At 41.6% G+C, this 20,544-nt stretch overlaps 1 protein-coding gene across 2 annotated transcripts in view; it reads left to right on the top strand.

Annotated features, from left to right (window-relative positions):
* The window catches only part of CNTNAP5 (contactin associated protein like 5), an 886,717-nt gene that overhangs the window by 589,195 nt on the left and 276,978 nt on the right, over positions 1-20,544 (top strand). For both annotated transcript variants that reach the window (XM_010356733.2, XM_030916676.1), the window contains exon 13: positions 15,512-15,712. In XM_010356733.2, coding sequence (XP_010355035.1) covers positions 15,512-15,712 — 201 coding nt within the window. The remainder of the gene's footprint in view (positions 1-15,511; positions 15,713-20,544) is intronic.

Genomic DNA, 20,544 nt, shown 5'->3' on the forward strand with positions numbered 1-20,544 from the left:
AATGTAAATTATTCTATTATAAAGATACATGCATGCGTATGTTCATTGCAGCACTATTCACAATCGCAAAGACACTGGAATCAACCCAAATGCCCATCGGTAATAGACTAGATGAAGAAAATGTGGTACATAAACAGCATAGAATACTATGCAGCAATAAAAATAAACAAGATCATGTCCTTTGCAGGGACATGGATGAAGCTGAAAGCCGTTATCCTCAGCAAACTAATTCAGGAACAGTAAACCAAACACTACATGTTCTCACTTATAAGTGGGAGATGAACAATGAGAATATGTGGGCACAGGGAGGGGAACAGCACTTATTGGGGCCTGTTAGGGGAGGTGAGGGAGGGGAGAGCATTAGGGAAAAAAGCTGATTCATGCTGGGCTTCATACCTAGGTGATGGGTTGATAGGTGCAGCAAACCACCATGACACATGTTTATGTATGTTACAAACCTGCACATCCTGCGCATGTATCCCATAACTTGAAAAAAAAAATCAAATGTTTATTTAAAAATATGCCTGAGACTGGGCAATTTATTTTTAAAAAGAGGTTTAATTGGCCCGTAGTTCCACAGGCTGTACATAGAACATGATGCTTCTGGGGAGGCCTCAGAAAAGTTTCAGTCAAGGCAGAAAGGGAAGGAGAAACAGGCATGTCTTACATGGCCAAAGCAGGGGGAAGAGAGGCAGGCAGGGAGGTGCTACAGGCTTTTAAACAATGAGATCTCATGAGATATCTATCATGAGAACAGCACTAGGGGAATGGTGCTAAACATTTAAAAACCCACCCCATGATCCAATCACTTCCCACCAGGTCCCACCTCCAACATTGGGGATTACAATTGAACATGAGATTTGGGCAGGGACACAGCTCCAAATCATATCATTCTGCCACTAGCCCCTCCCAATCTCATGCCCTTCTCATATTTCAAAATCTAATCATGCCTACCCAACAGTCCCCCCAAATTTTAACTCATATTAACATTAACTCAAAAGTCCACAATCCAATGTCTCACCTGAGACAAGGCAAGTCCCTTTCACCTATGAACCTGTAAAATGAAGATACAATGGGGCTGTAGGCATTTGGTAAATAGTCTTATTCCAAAACAGAGAAATTGGCCAACAGAAAGGGAGTACAGGCACCATGATACTCAGCAGGGCAGTCATTACATCTTAAAGCTCCAAAATAATCTCTTTTGACTCCATGTCTGACCTCCAGAGCACATTGGTGCAAGGGGCTAGCTCCCAAGACCTTGGGAAGCTCTGCCCCTTAGGCTTTGTAGGGTACAGCCCCTATGGCTGCTTTCACAGACTCACAGTGCAAGCTGTCAGTGGATCTACTATTTGGGGATCTGGAGGATGGTGGCCCTCTTCTCATAGCTCTACTAGATAGTGCTCCAGTAAGGACTTTGTGTGGGGGCACCAACCCCACATTTCCCCACCACACTGCCCTAGTAGAGCTTCTCCATGAGGGCTTTATCCCTGGAGCAGGTTTTTGCCTGGACATACAGCCTTCCCGAAAACTTTTTGAAATCTAGTTGGAGTCTCCCAACCCTCAACTCTTGCACTCTGTGCACCCTCAGACTTAACACCACCTGGAAACCACCAAGGCTTATGGCTCACACCCTTTGAAGCAGCAGCTCAAGGTATATGTGGGTCTCTTTAAGCCACACTGAAGCTGAATGGGATAAGATGCAGGGAGCAATGTCTTGAGGCTGCACAGGGCAGTGGGACCCTGGTCCTGACCCATGAAACCATTCTGTCCTCCCAGGCCTCCAGGCTTGTGATGGGACAGGCTGCCATGGAGGTCTCTGAAATGCCTTTGAGGTTTTCCCATTAACATTCTGCTCCTCTTTACTTGTGCAAATTTCTGTAGCCAGCTTGAATGCTTTCCTTGAAAATGGGCTTTTCTTTTCTACCACATGACCAGGCTGCAAATTTTTCAAACCTTTACACTCTGCTTTCCTTTTAAATATGAGTTCTAGTTTCAGGTCATTTCTTTGCTCATGAATATGAGCATACGCTGTTAGAAGCAAGCAGGCCACATCTTGAAAGCTTTGCTGCTTAGAAATGTCTTTCACCAGATACTCTAAATCATCCCTCTCAAGTTCAAAGTTCCACAGATCTCAAGAGCAAGGGCACAATGCTGCCAGGTTCTTTACTAAAGCATAGTAAAAGTGACCTTTACTCGAGTTCTCAATACGTTTCTTTATATATATTATGCACATGCATACACACACACGTGTGTGTATGTGTATACATATATTTTTTAAATGACAGGGTCTCACTTTGTCACTTAGACTGGAGTGCAGTGGCACGATCTTGGTTCACAGCAGCACTGACTTCCTGGGTTCAAGTGATCCTTCTGCCTCAGCCCCCCAAGTAGCTGGGATTACAGGCATGCACTACCATTCCTGACTAATTTTTTTTGATAGAGATGGGGTTTCACCATGTTGCTCAGGGTGGTCTCAAACTCCTGAGCTCAAGTGATTCATCCACCTATACTTCCCAAAGTGTTAGGATTACAGGCACAAGCCACTGTACCTCACCTAATAAATTTCATATTTCCATCTGAAACCTCATCAGCCTGGACATCATTGCCCATATGACTCAGAATTTTGGTGAAAACAATTTTACAAGTCTCTAGGAAGTTCCAAACTTTCCCTCACCTTCCTGTCTTCTTCTGAGCCATTCAAACTGTTCCAATATCTGCTGATTACCCAATTCCAAAGTTGATTCCACATTTCCAGGCATCCTTAGAGCAATTCCCCATTGCCGGTACCAATTTTCTACAGTAGTCCATTCTTGCATTGCCGTACGGAAATACTTGAGACTGAGTAATTTATCAAGAAAAGAGGTTTAATTAGCTAACAGTTCCACATGCTGTAGAGGAAGCATGATGGCTCTGGGGAGGCCTCAGGAAACTTTCAATCGTAAGGGAAAATGTCGGAAAAGCAGGCATGACTTACACAGCGGGAGCAGGAGAAAGAGAGGTTGTAGGGAGAGGCTACACACTTTTAAACAACCAGATCCCATGAGAACTCTATGATGAGAACAGCATTAGGGAGGACAGTGCTAAACCGTTAGAAACTTCCCCCATGTTCCAGTCACCTCCCACCAGGATTCATCTCTAACATTGTGGATGACAATTGAACATGAGATTTCGGTAGGAACACAGATCAAACCATATCATGGGGCTAGGCAAAGAAGGGAAACTGGAGGAAAGACAAGCCTTGTTGAGCTCAGCAGGATCATGAATGTGGAGATGCAATAAGAAGGTCCCCCAGGTCCTCCTGGCTTCCCTGGGTGTTCTGATGGCCTGATAATTGTTTGGCTGAATGAATACTTTTTCTGTTTGGAAGTGGAAAATAACAAATGGGTGTTAAAGGTGTCTCCCAGAAAGCCTGCTTGCTCTTGTTCACTTTTGTTCTGAGCCCCAGCTTCCAAGGAGAGATAATGAATCAAAGTAAGTCTAGACATTCCAAAGAATAAAAGGGCCAAGATTGACTGACAGTCTGTGGTCCTTGTTCTGGGAATTAGGCAGACCAAGCGCCCCTTGCTTGAGAGCCTTTTCCTACTATTCTTCCTGAGCAGGCTCATGTCACAAGAGCACCAGTCAGCCTGCATTCTCAGTGTGCATGTGTTTGAGTTCTCATATTCATGTCTATTTGTAAAGAGAAGCAAGTAGGAGACGTTGACTGATTGCTGTCCATAGGGACAATTTCTACATAGGGGTTTCCAGTGCTAACTGTGAGTAGTCTAACTTTTATGCCTTATAGGAAGTTTTGCTTTCCCTCTTTAGGGTATGCTTTCATTTTGTTCTCATGTAAAGCTCCTTTGAAAGTCACAATTTTTATGCTCGTAAGTGAAAAACATCTACCAAGTTAGTTATTTAGAATGTGGGCTTGGTAGGAATCCCAGCACTCACGTTTCCTACTTTTGGCAAATTGTTTGACTTAGGGGAGTTACCCAGCCTCCTACACCTCAGTTTCTTTCTCTATAATTAATCTTAGAATCTATTTATAAGTTTGTTGTGAAGCTGCTATAAGACAATGGATATAAACTGCCAGAAAAAAGAGCTGACATTATATATCTAATTCGTGGTGGATACTATTGGTTATTATTTTCATTATGCTGTCCCCAGAAATACAGACTCTGGTTTCTTGGTGTTTCTGGGTATATGGTGATAAAAATAATAACTAATAACATTTTTGGTGTGCATAACACCTGACACAATGAAAGCACTCATGAAAACTAATTCAATAGAGTGAATAACTACTTATACTTGAACATGAATGATCTGCCATAGTGTAAATGGTTAAATTTAATGATGATTTTAATTTAGTTTAAATTTAATAATAGCTTTCTGATCATTATCTTGCCAGTTACTCCTTAACTCTCTCTCTTTCTCTCTCTCTCTCTCTCTCTCTCTCTGTGTGTGTGTGTGTGTGTGTGTGTGTGTGTGTGTGTGTGTGTTGGTGCTGTTATAAAAGCATGTACATGTGAATTTTTTGGAGTTTAGAATACTTTTCAGCACTTACTACTTGTGAAGCATTCTGGCAAACTATCTTGTTTTCCCAAAGTTTTATTCTTAAATGTCCACACCTACAGAAAAGTTGAAAAAATAATGAGTAGCCAGATACCCTTCAGGTTTACGATTCTGCCACATTTGCAAATTTGTGCCCTCCTCATCTCTTTCTCTTTTTCTCCTCTCCTCATTTTCTCAGACATTTTTAAAAATTTTTGTGGAACCATTTGAAAGTAAGTTGTAGACATACGGATAATTTAAACCTAAAGACTTTAGGTTTTATCATCTAAGACCCAATATATTCTTCTATGTAACCAGATATAAGAAACCATTTATAAGAAAATAAGCATTAATTAAATTATGCAATATATAGTCCATGCTTTTCCTACAGTGTCTTTTATAGCAATGTCTATTTTCATATTTTTATTCAGAATTCAAGCAGTGTCTACAATTTGGATTTGATCGCCACGACCCTTCAGCCTCCTTTAATCTAGAAGGCCCAGCTCCCTGACCCCTTCTTGTTGCTTTTGTTGTTGTTGTTGGTTGGTTGGTTTTCATGACATTTATCTTTTCTGGAGATTAAAAGACGGTTGTTAAATAAAATGTACCATATTTGGATATTTCTGATTATTTACTCAGTGTAGAACATTTTGACAAGAAAGTCTCATGAGCAATGCTTGCCTCTTTAGTGCAACCCATGAGCAGACACATGACATCAGTTTGTCCTGATACTGGGGATGCTCCTTGCTATCATTTGGCTAATGCAGCTCTGCCAGATCGTTGCATTGTGAAGGCAATGTACAACCAGTGAGTGAATTATCTGTAGTATTACGGGAGGACACTGTGTGAATGCCCTGTTCCCCAACATTTCGTCCCAATATGGTACGGACCCTGACTCCTTTAAGTTATTACACTGAAATCTGTGACATGTTGCTTTTCTAATTCTACAGTTCCACGTTTATTGCTGTCATTCTGCAACCTTACCTAGAGAAGAGTTTTTTTTTAATTTATTTTTTTTTTTAAATTTTTCCCTTTCCCTGACTCCATCTTCCCTTGTGTCATTATGGACTCTAATTCATGGTCCCTTTAATTCTGTTCCTGTTTCTTTTTTACATGTGTCTATTAATCTTGGAGCATTTCCTGCTGTTCTTACATGGAAAGATGTTCTCAGTGTCAACTTGAACTTTCCCTACCCTAGACCCAGACTCAGCTCTTTTCCTAAAGCAGCCTACCTCTTTTTGTAGGAAATGGTATTTGGAGACCAAGACCTAGGTGTTTTGTTTGCTTACTGATTCCGGCTCCTTTCAGTGGACAGAGCTAAAATTGTGTGTATGTGTGTGTGTGTGTGTGTGTGTGTGTTTATGAGTTCACAAGATTATTTACAAAACAAACCTAGTTCCGTTAGATTCTTTTCTCATCATTCTCTCTTCAATACATATATGATATATATGAAATACATATATAGAATACATATATATGATACATATATATAAGATACATATATGTGTATCTTCTCTCACAGTAAGACCTTATTTCAGCAATGTCAGTATATTTACTCATTTACTCCATTCTACAATATACATATAATCATTTCCGAATTACTTCAGCAATATCATATCAATAACAAAGTAAAGTTAAAGACTTCCTTGAATTTTAATTTTTATCCTTAGAATTTATTCTGCCAAGAGGGTATAGTGAGACAGAATACTATTTGAAAGTTGCTTAAATTTACTTTTTTTCTTTTTTATTGTTATTTTATCAATTTAATGTACAGCTAGGCTTTTTAGTTTCTGATTAATATTCAATTGTAGGACTTGCCTTTTCTTTATCCTTTTGATTTTGTTTTGACAATGTAAAGCATTTTCATGTTAAAAAGTCAAATACAGACAAATATGCACACACTGGCTGGTCAGAGACATTCCTATTGCCTACATCTTGTTCTTACCCATCTTTTTCAGATAACTATTTATATCAGTTTGTCCTTTCTGTGTGTATTCATTTTTCTCTTTTGTGCCTTCACAAAATGTATCATACTCTTTTGTGCATCAATACCTTGATTTTGTCACTTTACAATATACAGTGGAAATCATTCTGGATCAGTTTATGGAGATCTTATGTATTTTTTATTATGGCTGCATTGTACTTTACTGTGTCAGTTAACAATGCTTTATTCAATCAGACACCTAAGGATGTGTATTTAATTTTTTTCCAATATTCTGCTATTTGAAATATATAACCTTGGCTGCACAGCAGAATTTCAAGTACGTATCTAAACATCCTTTCCCACCATGTGTCACTTTCATGCTGATTTCAAAAGCTGTCACTGATGTGGATAAAAATTCTGGTAGTCCATTAAGCATTTAGTAGTAAGTGAATACCTACTGTAGGCCAGATGTTAGGGACACAGATTTCTGAGACAGGTTTTCATATGTAGTACTTGCAGTTTAGCAGGGGATGTTGAGGAAACAGGTTGTTGTAATACCATGTAAATGCAACAAGCACAGGATGTTAGCAGAACCAGAAAAGACCACTCAATTGGATAGAACACCAGCATCACGCAATCTCATTCATCTTGCGATGACCTTCAGAGTAGAGATGTCAGCTGAAAGAAAGATAAGTAATTCTGCTCTCATCTCTGAGTTTTCTTTTTGTCTATCTCCTCTAGAATCAGAATATAAGCTCCATAAGAGTAGAGTAAGTAGATGCTCTCACCCTTAGAGAAGGCTTCTCTTCTTTTCTGAACTGGTACAAGGAGATGTAAGTGCTGCCTTTGGATATCTCTTCAAAGGACAAAGGCTAGCCCTTTGCAATCAGCTCACTAGCTCATGATGACCTCTGAGTTCAATACCGGCCACTTTAGATCTTGTAAACAAAGGGACAACAAGTACTATTATACTTATGCTATTACAGCACAACAAACACAAAAACTGTTTATTATGTACTTGTGTTCCAGTACATTTATTATGTACTTGTGTGGGTCCCCAGTCTTATCCTCAGCATGCACCAAAATAGTGTCTGTGACCATGATACTCCTAGTGACCTCATAAAGCCTTCTAATGGCAATCAAACCACTACCGACAGCCCCACAGTCTTCTTTCCATCAGGTGACTTCGATTTAGGGCTTCTTTTCTCCTTTTCCTTTGCCCAAAACGCCAGTACACTGAGTATGGGGGGATGGTATCTTGTCACCACCCTTCCCCCTGCAGCCTGCCATTTGCTGCTGCAGATATTCTTCCCAACAGGAATGCAACACAAGGCAGTCTGCCTTCCTAGAACCAGATGTGAACTCCCTGAGCTCAGGCTCCAGCCTGTTAGGGAAACTTGCACCCCTCATGCGACCCCTTTCCAGTCCCTAACATAGTGCTCTGCATACACCAGGTGTCTAAATTAAAAATAATAATGATAATAATAATAAAATAAACTAGTGAACAATAAATAAACAAATATGATACAGTGCACACAGAATCCGTTCCAAACCACTACCCCCTAAGACCATAAAACAGACTTCCCAGGTCTCTTTGATCATGCCTATTTTAAACCAAGAAAAAAGAAAAAAATTACCCCCCTGAAAAGGTACATAAAAAGTCAAGGCTAAAGTGAAGTGTGAAGATAAATCAGCCAAGTATGGTGTCTGGAAGTCGTAAAGTGTGGCCCACGCAGGCAAGTGGAAGGCAGTAATGGATGGAGCCGGCCACGCTGCGGTGTCTGCATGGCACTAATGCAGAGCGCATGGTAGCCCTACCAGCCACCCTGAACCGGTAATGCGCACGCCCCCAAACAGCAGAAACCCAGACACTAAAAGCAGCCACGTCTGCGGTGGTTTTAGTGAGGCACGGATGGATTCTCGCACAGACAGCTGGGCTGGTGCACATGGGAGGGAAAACAGCTCCTGGGGGACTTCTGAAGCCTTTTAAAGGAATTGGAAATCACTTTACACCAATTGTCTCCTTTCCCTTTAAAGGTCGGGCGGGAGGAAGGTGGAATGTACCCCCTCAGTAAAGGTTCCCAGAAGTGTTTCTAATAATGAAATTATCTCTTCACATCCTCCCGGATTCGCTTCAACAGAACGACTCACAGCAGTTCAGCTTTGACTTGGAGTCAGGGACCAGGCAAAGGGTTAGGAAGGAGGAGCAGGGCGGGTGCGGTGGCTCAGGCCTGTAATACCAGCACTTTGAGAGGCCGCGGCAGGCGGATCACCTGAGGTGGGAGCTCAACACCAGCCTAACCAACCTGGAGAAGCCCTGTCTGTACTACAAAATACAAAATTAGCTGGGCGTGGTGGCGCATGCCTGTAATCCCAGCTACTCGGGAGGCTGAGGCAGGAGAATCGCTTGAACCCGGGAGGCGGAGGTTGCAGTGAGCCGAGATCAGGCCACTGCACTCCAGCCTGGGCAACAAGAGCAAAACTCCATCTCAAAAAGAAAAAAAAGAAAAAAGGAGGTAGGAGCACCTACTCAGAGCCAGCACCATGCTCAGTTCAACCCTATGCTTATTATTCAGTGTTTATGACAACACTGCACAATGAGTTTTGCCGTTTACAGAGGAGGAGACTGAGGCTGGGGGAGGTGATGGGTCTCTTGCATGTTCAGGAATCCAGTGGGTGGTAGAGCTGGCCTGGGAAACCAGCCCTGTTGATGGCAAAGCTCCAGCTTCCCCTCATCACATCTGCCTCCATGAACCATGAAGCCCTTTCCAAGCCTATATTTACTCAGCAGTCATTACCTATGATTTAAATGGAGAGACAAGGGACAAACTTATGAAAAATTAAATAACTATCAATGCAAAATGACAAGAGAGATCACAAGACTGCCCATGAGTAGATGTAAAATGAGCAGTAGAGACAGTACTTTGAGGATTATTTAAACTGTCTTTACCCTTGGCATAGAAAATGCACTTTGTCAACATACATAACTACAGCAGAAGTGACCCTGGGGACCTTAATATAAACTTGCTCTATTACAATAGGAGTATAAGTGAATTGGTACACTGTTCAAAGGATGAGAAGCAGCTCCCACAGTGATTTCAGTTCAATTAAGCTGGGTATCGACAATCTGTAGGCTTCCCTTCCTTCCAAGCACCGTGATATAAAAATTGCAGTTTTTTCTGGCTCTGCAAAGAGACAGATATGTGTGCAGAATGAGGTCTTATTAATCAGAGTTATTTCTTGTCTCTCCTTTTTTACTTTCCTTTTGTTTGCTCTTCCTTCTGAGTTGTGATCCCCATGGTAACACATGGAATTGCTTACAGCATCTGTAATTACTAGTATTAATAATAATGATCATCTTAATCAGACCAATCTCATATGATGAGAGAAAAAAATATGAAAGAAAATTAAATTGTGGCTCTGTATGTAAACCGTTTACGGCTTGCAAAATGAGAGCCAGAGGAACCAGGTAGGTCACACAGAGATTCGCTAGTGAAGGCTGCTTGGGAGCGTCTCTGGGGTGATGACCAGGGAAGATGGTACCACATTGATGCAAATACAAAATGTTTCAGAATATTCCACCCTTACTACTCTGCTGGCTCTTTGTACAGCCTGTTTTTCTTTTCTCTTTTTGCTGTTGTTGAGTGTGTGTGTGTGTGTTATGTGTGTGTTTCGAGCTTTTAACTTGAGACTTCTTTTCAATTTGGACCGTTACATAATACAGGCTTAAAAGAGCAGCTTCAGAAATGCTGAAAGTAGGAACCTGACAGTATACAAATGACTGATTAGTTTCTTCACTTGACGAAGCCATCCAGAAGTCCTAACTCGGGTGCTCAGTGCTAGCTTAGGCTCTGGTAGCCTGAGGATGAAAGACCGCTCTTGAGCTTGGAAGTTCTCAAGGAAAAGAGTGCATAGACTTCACTGGGCAGGGCTCTGGAATAACCTCTACCCACCGACTCTGCCCCAGACAGATCTCCAGAAAGCCCCTCTTCCTTTACCTGTAGTCTACAGAGTATTTATAACAGCCTCAGACATTTGTCATTCTTGTGTACACAACTTTCTCCCCAGATCATGGTAGGCTTTTGGAGAAGTTAACGTATTTTCCTTCAGTGTATGTACTCTGGTGGATAGAAGAGCACTCACTGGGCACATATTTAAACACAGGAATGAATTATGCATTTCATATCCTAAAAGATCTCATAGCTTTATGAAGAAATGAACTTGAAAGCTCAAAATCGCAGTGCAACTTGGGAAATGCTTTACTGGTTTACATATCAATACACAGGCTGTCTTTGGAAGCCAGGGGGCACAGTATTTGATGGCCCATAACTCATAGTTCCTTTCTACATGAAGAAGGCATGATAGCTGCTCTGAATCTGGATCATGAGATCGTTCACACTCATGCCAACCCACTGTGCTGAATGCAACTTTAAAAAAGCCAATATTTCACATAGATAACTATTACTTTCAGCGAACTAGAATGCTTAGTGAAGTGGCCCTATTTCTGTTCCCAGCTAATGATGAACAGGTTCCTGCCTGTTCAAAAATCTCCAAATGCAGTCGTCTCCTTAGCAAAAGAATTGATCTGTGTTAGTCAATACATGTATGCCTTTGAGCAGTGAAAGAGAAGAGGCTATGTTTCTAATTGTGGGATTGAGTAGTGGTGTGCAGTGGAAGTAATGAAAGAGAAAAATGAACTGGGTAGCAAAAGGTAGTATCAGAGGGCAATATTTTTCCAGGTTTCTGGGTCCATGGGTACTAAAGAACAAATTATCATGAAGGAATTTCAGGAAATGCAAAGGACACAAATAGAGAGATGCATGGGGCTGTCCTATCGTGGAAAAACAACTTAACAAGGTGGTAATAATTTAGTATATATAGGAGCAGCTATATCACAAGAAATCACAGTCCATCACACTTGTTAACCTCATTTGCAGAGTGTGCTCCCCATCCCAGTCCTCTAAGGAATGAAGTCCAAGCCCTCACTCTAATGTTGTAGAAAACTTCTAATGTTTAGAGTCTTCACTCATTTGAGTGCCACACAGTCTATGTGTACCAAATCATTATAATACTTTCATGGATGCAAAGATTGGTGTAAATATGACCATTTTCCAATGAGGAAAGCTCAGAAATGTTACAAAACTTGCCAAAAACTGCTGACATGGAGCAGAACATAGATTCCAATCTAAAAAGGATTGTTGCTAAAGCCAGCCTATTTCATGGTATTATTGGTGCCATTGCTGCTTTTCAAATATTACCAATGAGAAGCCTGGGCTTTGAAAGAAGTAATAATTTCATCAAGGTTGCTCCCACAGTAAGTGTTGTGCTGGCACACAAACCCAGATCTGCTGACTCCAGAGCCCATACTAGGTTCACTAACCTCCACTGTCCAACTAACTTGACCATCTTGAACATTTAGCTTTGTGGGTCCAATTTTCGCTGAAGTCGTGTGTGAGTCCACCTAAAAGTGAATCTCTACCTCCTCACCCATCTAAAGGACTGTCAAAATGAATTTTGCTTGTTCAAAAATCATTCAAAGATGACTTCCACATAAACCTCTCCAGCTCAAACCACCCTTCCCTAGCCTCGAGCAGGCATCAGGAGTATCTGTCACCAAAGCTGACTTTCTTTCAGTGGCATTAACACCTGACCTTTCAATATTTAGTCAGGATGCAGAGCTAAATCTGCACAACCACCAATGCAGCTGAGGAAGAAAAGATAGGAAGCAAGGAAAAATATTATGGCATCTTTATTTTCTTTCTTGCCGAAAACAATATGATATTGGTAAAGTAATTCAATGAGTAAATGAATAAGGAAATCAATCAATGAATGTATGAACAATCAGATGAGCTAATATATGGATATGAAAATCTATGTATACTTAGAAGGAAATATAAATCTATATGAATTAGTAAATGTGGAGACCAATTTTGAAATCAGATTGGATGCGTTGAGACTGGGGATAAGTCTAAGAGATAGATACACAAGACATAGATGGGAAAAGTAATATCCATTTACTTCCATGTTTTAGTCTTTATCCTGCTGTCTCCCAAGAGAACAGTAATCAGAGGACACACGGCAGATTCAAAATAAAAGCCAACTCAGGGGCTGTAGGTTTCAAGTAATCATTTCTCCTGTCCCTCATACAGTGTTTGAAGCTAAGGTTTGTGATGTCAGTTATATATATCTTATGATCACACAAACACACACACGCACACACACACAGTGTGTGGTGGATTATTGTACTGGAGATAATGTATGTTAAATGTGCTAGTATAAAGCAGTAACACAACATTTACTAGGATGGATTAGACAGGGTTTTCCTTGTTTTCTTTGTATAAGGATCATGGACATTTCAAAACTGTCCATCTTTATTTCTCCCTCTACAACATTTCATTATTGATGGATAAGATTTTTGGTTATTTTATCAGCATTTGTCTATACTGGTATGAATAACATTTTTAAAGTTTTGGGTTAATTGTTTTTGTAATATTATTATCTTTACCAACATGAATTATGTCTTATTTTTGTTTTTAAAGTCAGAGGCAAATAACATCCATTTGTTTAGACTTTATAGAAAATATAATCTTAGGTTGGATGCAGTGGCTTGTGTCTATAATCCCAGCACTTTGGCAGGTTGTTTGAGGCCAGGAGTTCAAGACCAGCCTGGGCAATATAATGAGAGCCCATCTCTAAAAAACTTTAAAAAAAATCTGAGTGTGATAGCACACACCTGTGGTTCCAGCTACTTGGGAGTCTGAGGCAGAAGGATCTCTTGAGCCCGGGGGGCCAAGGTTGCAGTGAGCCACGATCGTGCCACTGTCCTCCAGCCTGGGCAACATAGCAAGCCCCTGTCTCTAAAAATTAAAATATAATTTTGCCTCAGTGAAACACTGGAGACATGTGGGTTATCAGTGGGCTGGTTTTAGGAAATAGTCTTCAGACGAGTTGGATTGTTGGAGCACAGTTTAATTTTATGCTGTGTATTAGGCCATTCTTGCATTGCTAAATGGGAATACCTGAAACTGGGTAATTTAGAAAGAAAAGGGGTTTAATTAATTGGCTCACGGTTTTGCAGGCTGTACAGGAAGCATGGTGACAGCATCCATCATCAGCTTCTGGGGAGGTCTCAGGGAGCTTATAATCATGGTGGAAGGTGAAGTGGGAGCAGGCAGTTCAGATGGCAAGAGCAGGAGCGAGAGAGAGAGTGGATGGAAGGTGCCGTGCACTTTAAACAACCAGATGTCACGAGAACTCACTCACCATCGCAAAGACAGCACCAAGCCATGAGGGATCCGCTCCCATGGCCCAAACACCTCCCTCCAGGTCCCATCTCAACAATGGGGATTACAATTCTACTTGAGATTTGGTCAGGGACAAATATCCAAACCATATCATGCTGCAAGAAGTATTTTCTTTTATAGAATTGGAAAATCCTTTAGAGATAATTAAAATCATACACTCTTTTTCTCCTGCTTCTAATATATTGAAACTGAGGTTCGAAAAGATGAAACGACATGTCCCAAGTTGTGTACCGAGCTAGAGAGGGAGAAAGGACTAACAAAGGGCACCCAAGTGGCCTCTTCTTTTCTTTTTTCAGCTCAGTCATGCCGACTGCTGTGCTTCTGCTTCGTAGCTGTGCTAATTAATAGTGGTGACTTTCAGTGTACGCGCTCATCGTTACTGTCTCATGGATGTGCCTCGGGTCATTTCTTTACACTCTGGACCTTAGTTTCTCCATTTGTAAGACTAAGAGCATGGGGAGGGAAGAAACCACATGATTTCTATGCTAGGTTCCTTTTCAGCTCTGAGAATCTATGAAGAGTAATGATGTAATTATGCGGGCAAGATTCTCAGATGACAAAAGCTTTTCAAGTCTTCCTATTTCCTCTTTTGCTGTATTTGAGAGGATGTTCAGAATTAAATTGTATGTCCAATTGCAGTAAATGTTTTAGCCTAGGTTATTACTACAGAGTGTCTGATACATCCCAGATAGAGCCTTGCAACTTTGTATTTGTAGGTTGCTTTTCCGTATTACCAGTGCTACCAGGGTATTGCTGTCTTGTTTTTGTTGCAATTGTTGTTGTTTTCTTAACTGAATATAAAACTAAGCTTCAGAAAAGAGAAGGGAGCTGGGCATGTTGGCTCATGCCTGTGGTCCCAGCTACCTGGGAGGCTGAGGTGGGAGAATTACTTGAGCCCAGGAGTTTGAACCTACAATGAGTTATGATCACACTACTGCACTCTAGCCCAGGCAACAGAGAGAGACCCTGTCTCTTTAAAAATATATATATATTTTAATAAAAGGAAGTGATTTATCCAAGCTTGTTGTTGGCAGATACAGACTTCAAATACAGATCTCCCAAGCTCTAATACCCAAATATCTCCCCTCTCTCACTGCCTTAGCCTTCTTTCCCCGATTGGGTAAAATATGTCCTTCCGCCATGATTCAAAGGTCCTTATCTCTGTGTTCTTTTATTGTAAATCTTCCCAAATATTTTTGGCAAAGAGAGGTAATATGGGGAATAAATACTAAACAAAACAAAACCCTACAATTAACATCATTGCATGCAGTGTGGATCACACAATCTCAACCTTGTTCTCTGAGAAAATGGTGATATTTCTCTTGTGAGGAAGTGTGTCAATAGCTTTGGAGTCAGACATCCTTGGCTCAAGTCCCTGCTTAGTCACTTATTAACTGTGGGATATTGGGTGAACAGCCTAATTCTCATTCACATTTCCCTCATTTTTGACATAGCAGTATTGCCTCCCCTCCAATTTAGGCATTGTCCATTTTAACTGAGATCATGGGATTAAATGCTTAGTGTAGAGCCTATGGGAAAAGGGCTCCACAAATTGAGCTCTTAAGATTACTGACCCCCTTACTAGCTCTGGTGGAGCTCCACGGGGAACACAATTTCTCTGTCATACTCTCCATACAGTACCAGGGTGTTGATTCACATTGCATGCTGAGTGGCCCATCACACTGCTCACTTGCTCCGTTTTTGACATTCCTTCTAATGTCTCTTGCTTTGTGTTGTGTTGTCTGGGCAGAGGACAAGATCTGGACGTCAGTGCAGCACAACAATACAGAACTGACCCGAGTGCGGGGCGCCAACGCTGAGAAGCCCTATGCCATGGCCTTGGACTACGGGGGCAGCATGGAACAGCTGGAGGCCGTGATCGACGGCTCTGAACACTGTGAGCAGGAGGTGGCCTACCACTGCAGGAGGTCCCGCCTGCTCAACACGCCAGGTAAGGCCTCTGCATGCATGACCACAGTGGGATAGATGGGACCCTAAGACCTGGATTATTAGGCAAAGGAAAATTTGCCAAGAAGGGGGCCATAGTTTCCAGTAGTCACTGTGCACTGGAGAGATACACATCAGGAGGGGTCTGGTTATGTAGTTATCCTGGCTCTGAAATTCAGGATGGAAGCTAGAGTGAGTTCTCTCACCTCTCAAGGTTTTCTCCTCATCATAAAGAAAATGATTCCAACACCCACCCTGCAACAGTTGTGAGAATGAAGAACATCTGAAGAGGAATGGGCCTCAAAGAGGGCATTTGAGCTTGACATAGAAAGTGTGGCCATGGGAAATGCTAGTGTGGGGAGAGAGAATAGAGCCTGTAAGGCACCAGGATCTCAGCACACCCACCCAATAGGGACAAGTTATGTCTGGGGTGAAGGATGCCTAAGGAGGGCAGCGTTAGGCAGGGAGGCCAGCAAGGCAGGCAGGGCAAGCCTGTGGGTTCATGGCATGAACGGAGCCTGAGAAATGGGGGCTTAAGGGGAAATGGCTCTTTTTATAAGTAAAGTGTGCTTCTAGAAAAAAATTAAACTAACACTGTATATGTATTTATTTACTTTCCTATGGTTATTTTTTACAGTAAATGGATGATTTAGACATTAACATGCTTGGAAAAGGAAAAAAACAAAAAACAACAAAAAACAAGTTCTACAACTGCTTACCAAGACTCTAAAGAGTTTCTGTAAAATGTAAGATAGGGTTCATCAAAATGTACATGTTCCCTGGGAGTCAGTCATTTTTTGTGAATGTCAGTTCATCATTTGTTTTGTGGGAGAAAGGGACAAAAGATCTAAGTATCTAAGAAAGGGTGTTATAATCTCTAGCCTCAAGAAACTTACATTCCAGCACTTAGAAGTTAAGAAGTTTGAAAGGCTGGGGAGAAATGGAGAATAAAATATCAACAAAGGGAAAAATCATAGAAACCTAACTAAATTCAAAAGAGTGCCTCCCTGATCTAGGATCTTCAGGGAAGACGTTGTTCTACGTAAGTGAATTTTCCAGATAACTGTCACTTATCCTTTTAAGCACCAAAAATCTTTCCAAAGAATTTTTAACTATTTGAAATGAAAACCTTTCTCAAATGGATTACACGCTTCCATGCCTTCTTAAACAGAGAATACTGAACATAAAATGTAACCTTCTCTTGATGACTCAGGATCAGCATTGTGAAAATCAATTATTGTACTCTCCTTAGATTCAGCCAGGCTTGCAGGTTTGATTAGATCAGAGGTACCCGTTCGTGTAGCTCTACCCAGTGTCCTCAGAGGGTGCTGCCCTGCCAGAGTCAATGTTTATATTTATGTGTATTTCTGTCTCCATAGCTGTCAAGCCTGCACGTGCTACCTCAGCACTGTTCTCAGGGTGCTTGTCTGCAGAAATGCCCTTCCCTCTTTTCATTGTGTTGTTTCTAGTTTTTGAAGGGTTGGGTTTGGCAGAATTGTAGAACAAATGGGAGGGTATGTCCATTCTGACTATGGGACTTCCTTTAGCATATGCAGTCTGTGATATCAATTTGGTTACACCATTGCTTTTGCAAATGTGTTCTTTTCCTAACTCAGCTGCCTCACAGTCCCTGATCTTATTTGAATGGGAGGGCATAGGTTTGGCAGCAAGTCATGTTGGGACTAAGGGCTTGTTCCTGTCATTTACCAGTTATGTACCCTCGTGCAAGTTGCTCAATTTCTACAGTTTCCATTTCGCCACCTGAAAAGTGTTCATGAAAATCCAGTTGATCTGAGGATGGAAGAAAAAATGTAGTCTGAACTCCTTGTGCTATGCCTGGTACATAATAGGTATTCAACAAAAACTGGTGTCCTTATTCATAGCTTCCGTTGCAGCAGGGAACATCCAAAATGTGTTCCATAATGGGAAACAAGCACAAAGGGAAATTTTATTTCTATTTCAACAATGTAAATAGAATAATTGTAATAATTATGTAGTAACAGAATTGATTAGAAAACTCATACACATAGATAATCTCATCCCCTGAAGACGGCTACTTTAACATTCAGATGTGAATCCTTCCAGACATTCTTCCATGTGTATATTCTCAATGGCACAAGGCAGACAGACCATATGTTTGTGCATGAGGGTCTTCATTAATTCTCTTTTCTCCATGTGTTCTGGATCAAAAGGAGGGAGATAAAGGAGGATACTGGGAATGTAAGCTCAGTGTCTACTTTCTTCTGGTGAGCTGGCTTGGAGAAGTGTAGCATGAACCATTTTGTCCTCTTGGCTCCCACCTCCGGACCAGTCACTGCTTGTGCGGCAACAGAGCCCTCATTTACCCAGACAGTCCCATAAAGGTGTGACCTAGCTTCACACTTTCACTGCCAGGACAGCAGCCCCCTGGTCCCCCATGCATGTGAGCTTACCTTCTGGAAAAGCAGGAATGGGAAAAACAGTAAACATTTGTAGTCCCATGGATTCAACAGCCAGCGCCCAGGGCATCCACCTACAGGAATGTTTTCCTGGTCCTTATTATTACTAAGCCACTCCACTCCCTTCCTAAGGGGAAGAAGCCCAAGGACAGAAGCGGAGGAGGGTAGAGGCCATCTCCTCCTTACCTATCTAAGATTCTGGAAGAATTTTGTGCGAGTTTTTCATTTATCAGATGAATCCTTGGTCTATGCTGGGAAGATTCCCGACCCTGTGATACTCTTTGACAACCTGTATTTGTCACACAGGAAATGTACAAATATCTTTCTGTATCAATAAATACAACTTCGTATCATCATTTCAATTAACTATAGAGTATTTTATTATATGGATGTACTCCAATGAACAAATCTCCTATTTGGACATGTAGATTGTTCCCACTTTTTTTCCGCTATTACACATAATGCTGCATAACAGTTTTGCACTTAGATCTTTGTGAACATAACTGATTATATCCTCAGGACAAATTCCTTGAGGTGTCATTTGCAGGGCAGCGAGTATGCATATATTTAAGACTCTTGCCGCATTGAATTCTGCAATGCATCAAGGTTGTACCAATTTATACTCCCAACAACACTATGAGTCTGAGTGCCTATTTCCCAGCAATAGATACCATTATCTTCCTTCAACTTTGGCAATGTGGTAAGTGCAAAGGTGTGGAGTCAAAGATGATTATAAATAGTTTTGTTGTTAATTTTTAAAAGTGTGCAGCCTGATTTCCATAGCCTATTGGCTGTTGCTAACTAGTAGCCAGGGTGAGTAGACACTATGAAAAATTATAAATTGTGGCTGCAGGTGCATTTAAATCAATAAGAGAATGTGGGGGATGCCTTGTGGCCTTAGATTCTCCTATATACTATGCACAATAGTTAATAAATGGATACAATAAAAGAAGGCAAAATGAAAGAAAATAAAGAAATATTTAAATGGCCAATAATGACTGAGATTTCTTATGTTTGAGGATATGTGTGGGGTGAGCTACTGGAATTATCTCTAACGCAGACAAAAGATCTGCACCGTGAGAGTCATTGTCCCCACCTGATATTTCAGGAAACAGAACCTCAGAGAGAATAAGATGCTTGTTTAATGCCACACAGAGAGGGGCAGATCTAACTCTTGCAACCAACATCCCCTGAAGTCAGAGGAAAAATGCTATTTCTGGTACATCACAAAAGCTGCAAAGAGCCAAGAGTTACAAGGAAATGAAGGAGTCAGAAAAAACATGATTTTGTATAAATTTCCTTATTGTGTAGGAAAATGGAAGGAGAGAGAAGCGCACCCGGCACTGTCTCTGTGAAGGCCACAGAGTTGTCAGGGTTGCCTGAGCTGGGCACATTACTGGGTAGCATCATAGGGTTTGCATCAGTCCTGGCCTAGACACAGCAACTTTCATGGCTCACACACCCCTTCACAGGAAGGCCTGTGTATCCCTACACAGCATCCCCAGAGCCTCCTTCTGCCTGCTCTCAGCTCCAGCAAGAGATCTGGTTCCATTCATTTAGCAGCAGCAGAGGGAGAAGTAGGAGACAGGCAGGATAAGGTCATGCATAGGTCACCACTGGGCCTTTTTCATTCAGTTAGTGACTGAACCATGACACTGTCATTTTATGACAGTCTTCTTGGATATATTTTCCTGAGAACTACAGATAAGTGCCCACCAATGGAATGCATCCTCCATCTCTCTAGCTGAAGGTTTATACTAGAAACTCTCTCCAATGTCTCACCAGGACATCCATATCCTAGGGAAAGTGTCTTTGTGATTCTCATGGATCTTTGTCGTTCCCCTCACTCTGCTTGCTGCTTTCTACTCTGATCTTTCTGCAGGGCCAGAGGCCCTGTGCTACAGTGCAGCTTCCAGTACAGAGCCCAAGGTGGGAGAATCACTACAGTCTGCCAGTACTCACAGTACCTTGTCACGGGGAAGGAGGCGGCCACTTATCCCCACAGAAAAAGGCTTCCTTGGTTGAGTCCAGACCTTTTCTCTCTTGTCAGCACTTTCATAGGCATTTTGCCTGAGACTAGAGTCCTGAAGGTGACATGTGGCGAGCACACGAAATGAAACAGGAGGACAGAAAAATAAATATCAAAGCCATAGTCTGGAAGATTCTTTAATCACATGGCCAATTAGCTTGATAACCCATAACTTTCCCCTGGAAGGAGGACAAGATGGAGAGGGGCATAGGCAAGTGACCACATGGGGAAACTGAGTGCCCAGATCTCTGCTGGGAATGGGCATTGGAAAGCCTGCCTATCCCACAATTCTTTTGCGATAGTCTCTGTGGTGCCATGAAAGCCCCCCTACTGGATTCAGTCGTTGGGGTGTCAGTATCCAGTGCAGGC

The sequence above is a fragment of the Rhinopithecus roxellana genome, chromosome 14 (assembly GCF_007565055.1).
Source record: "Rhinopithecus roxellana isolate Shanxi Qingling chromosome 14, ASM756505v1, whole genome shotgun sequence".
In the NCBI taxonomy this organism is placed as follows: Eukaryota; Metazoa; Chordata; class Mammalia; order Primates; family Cercopithecidae; genus Rhinopithecus; species Rhinopithecus roxellana.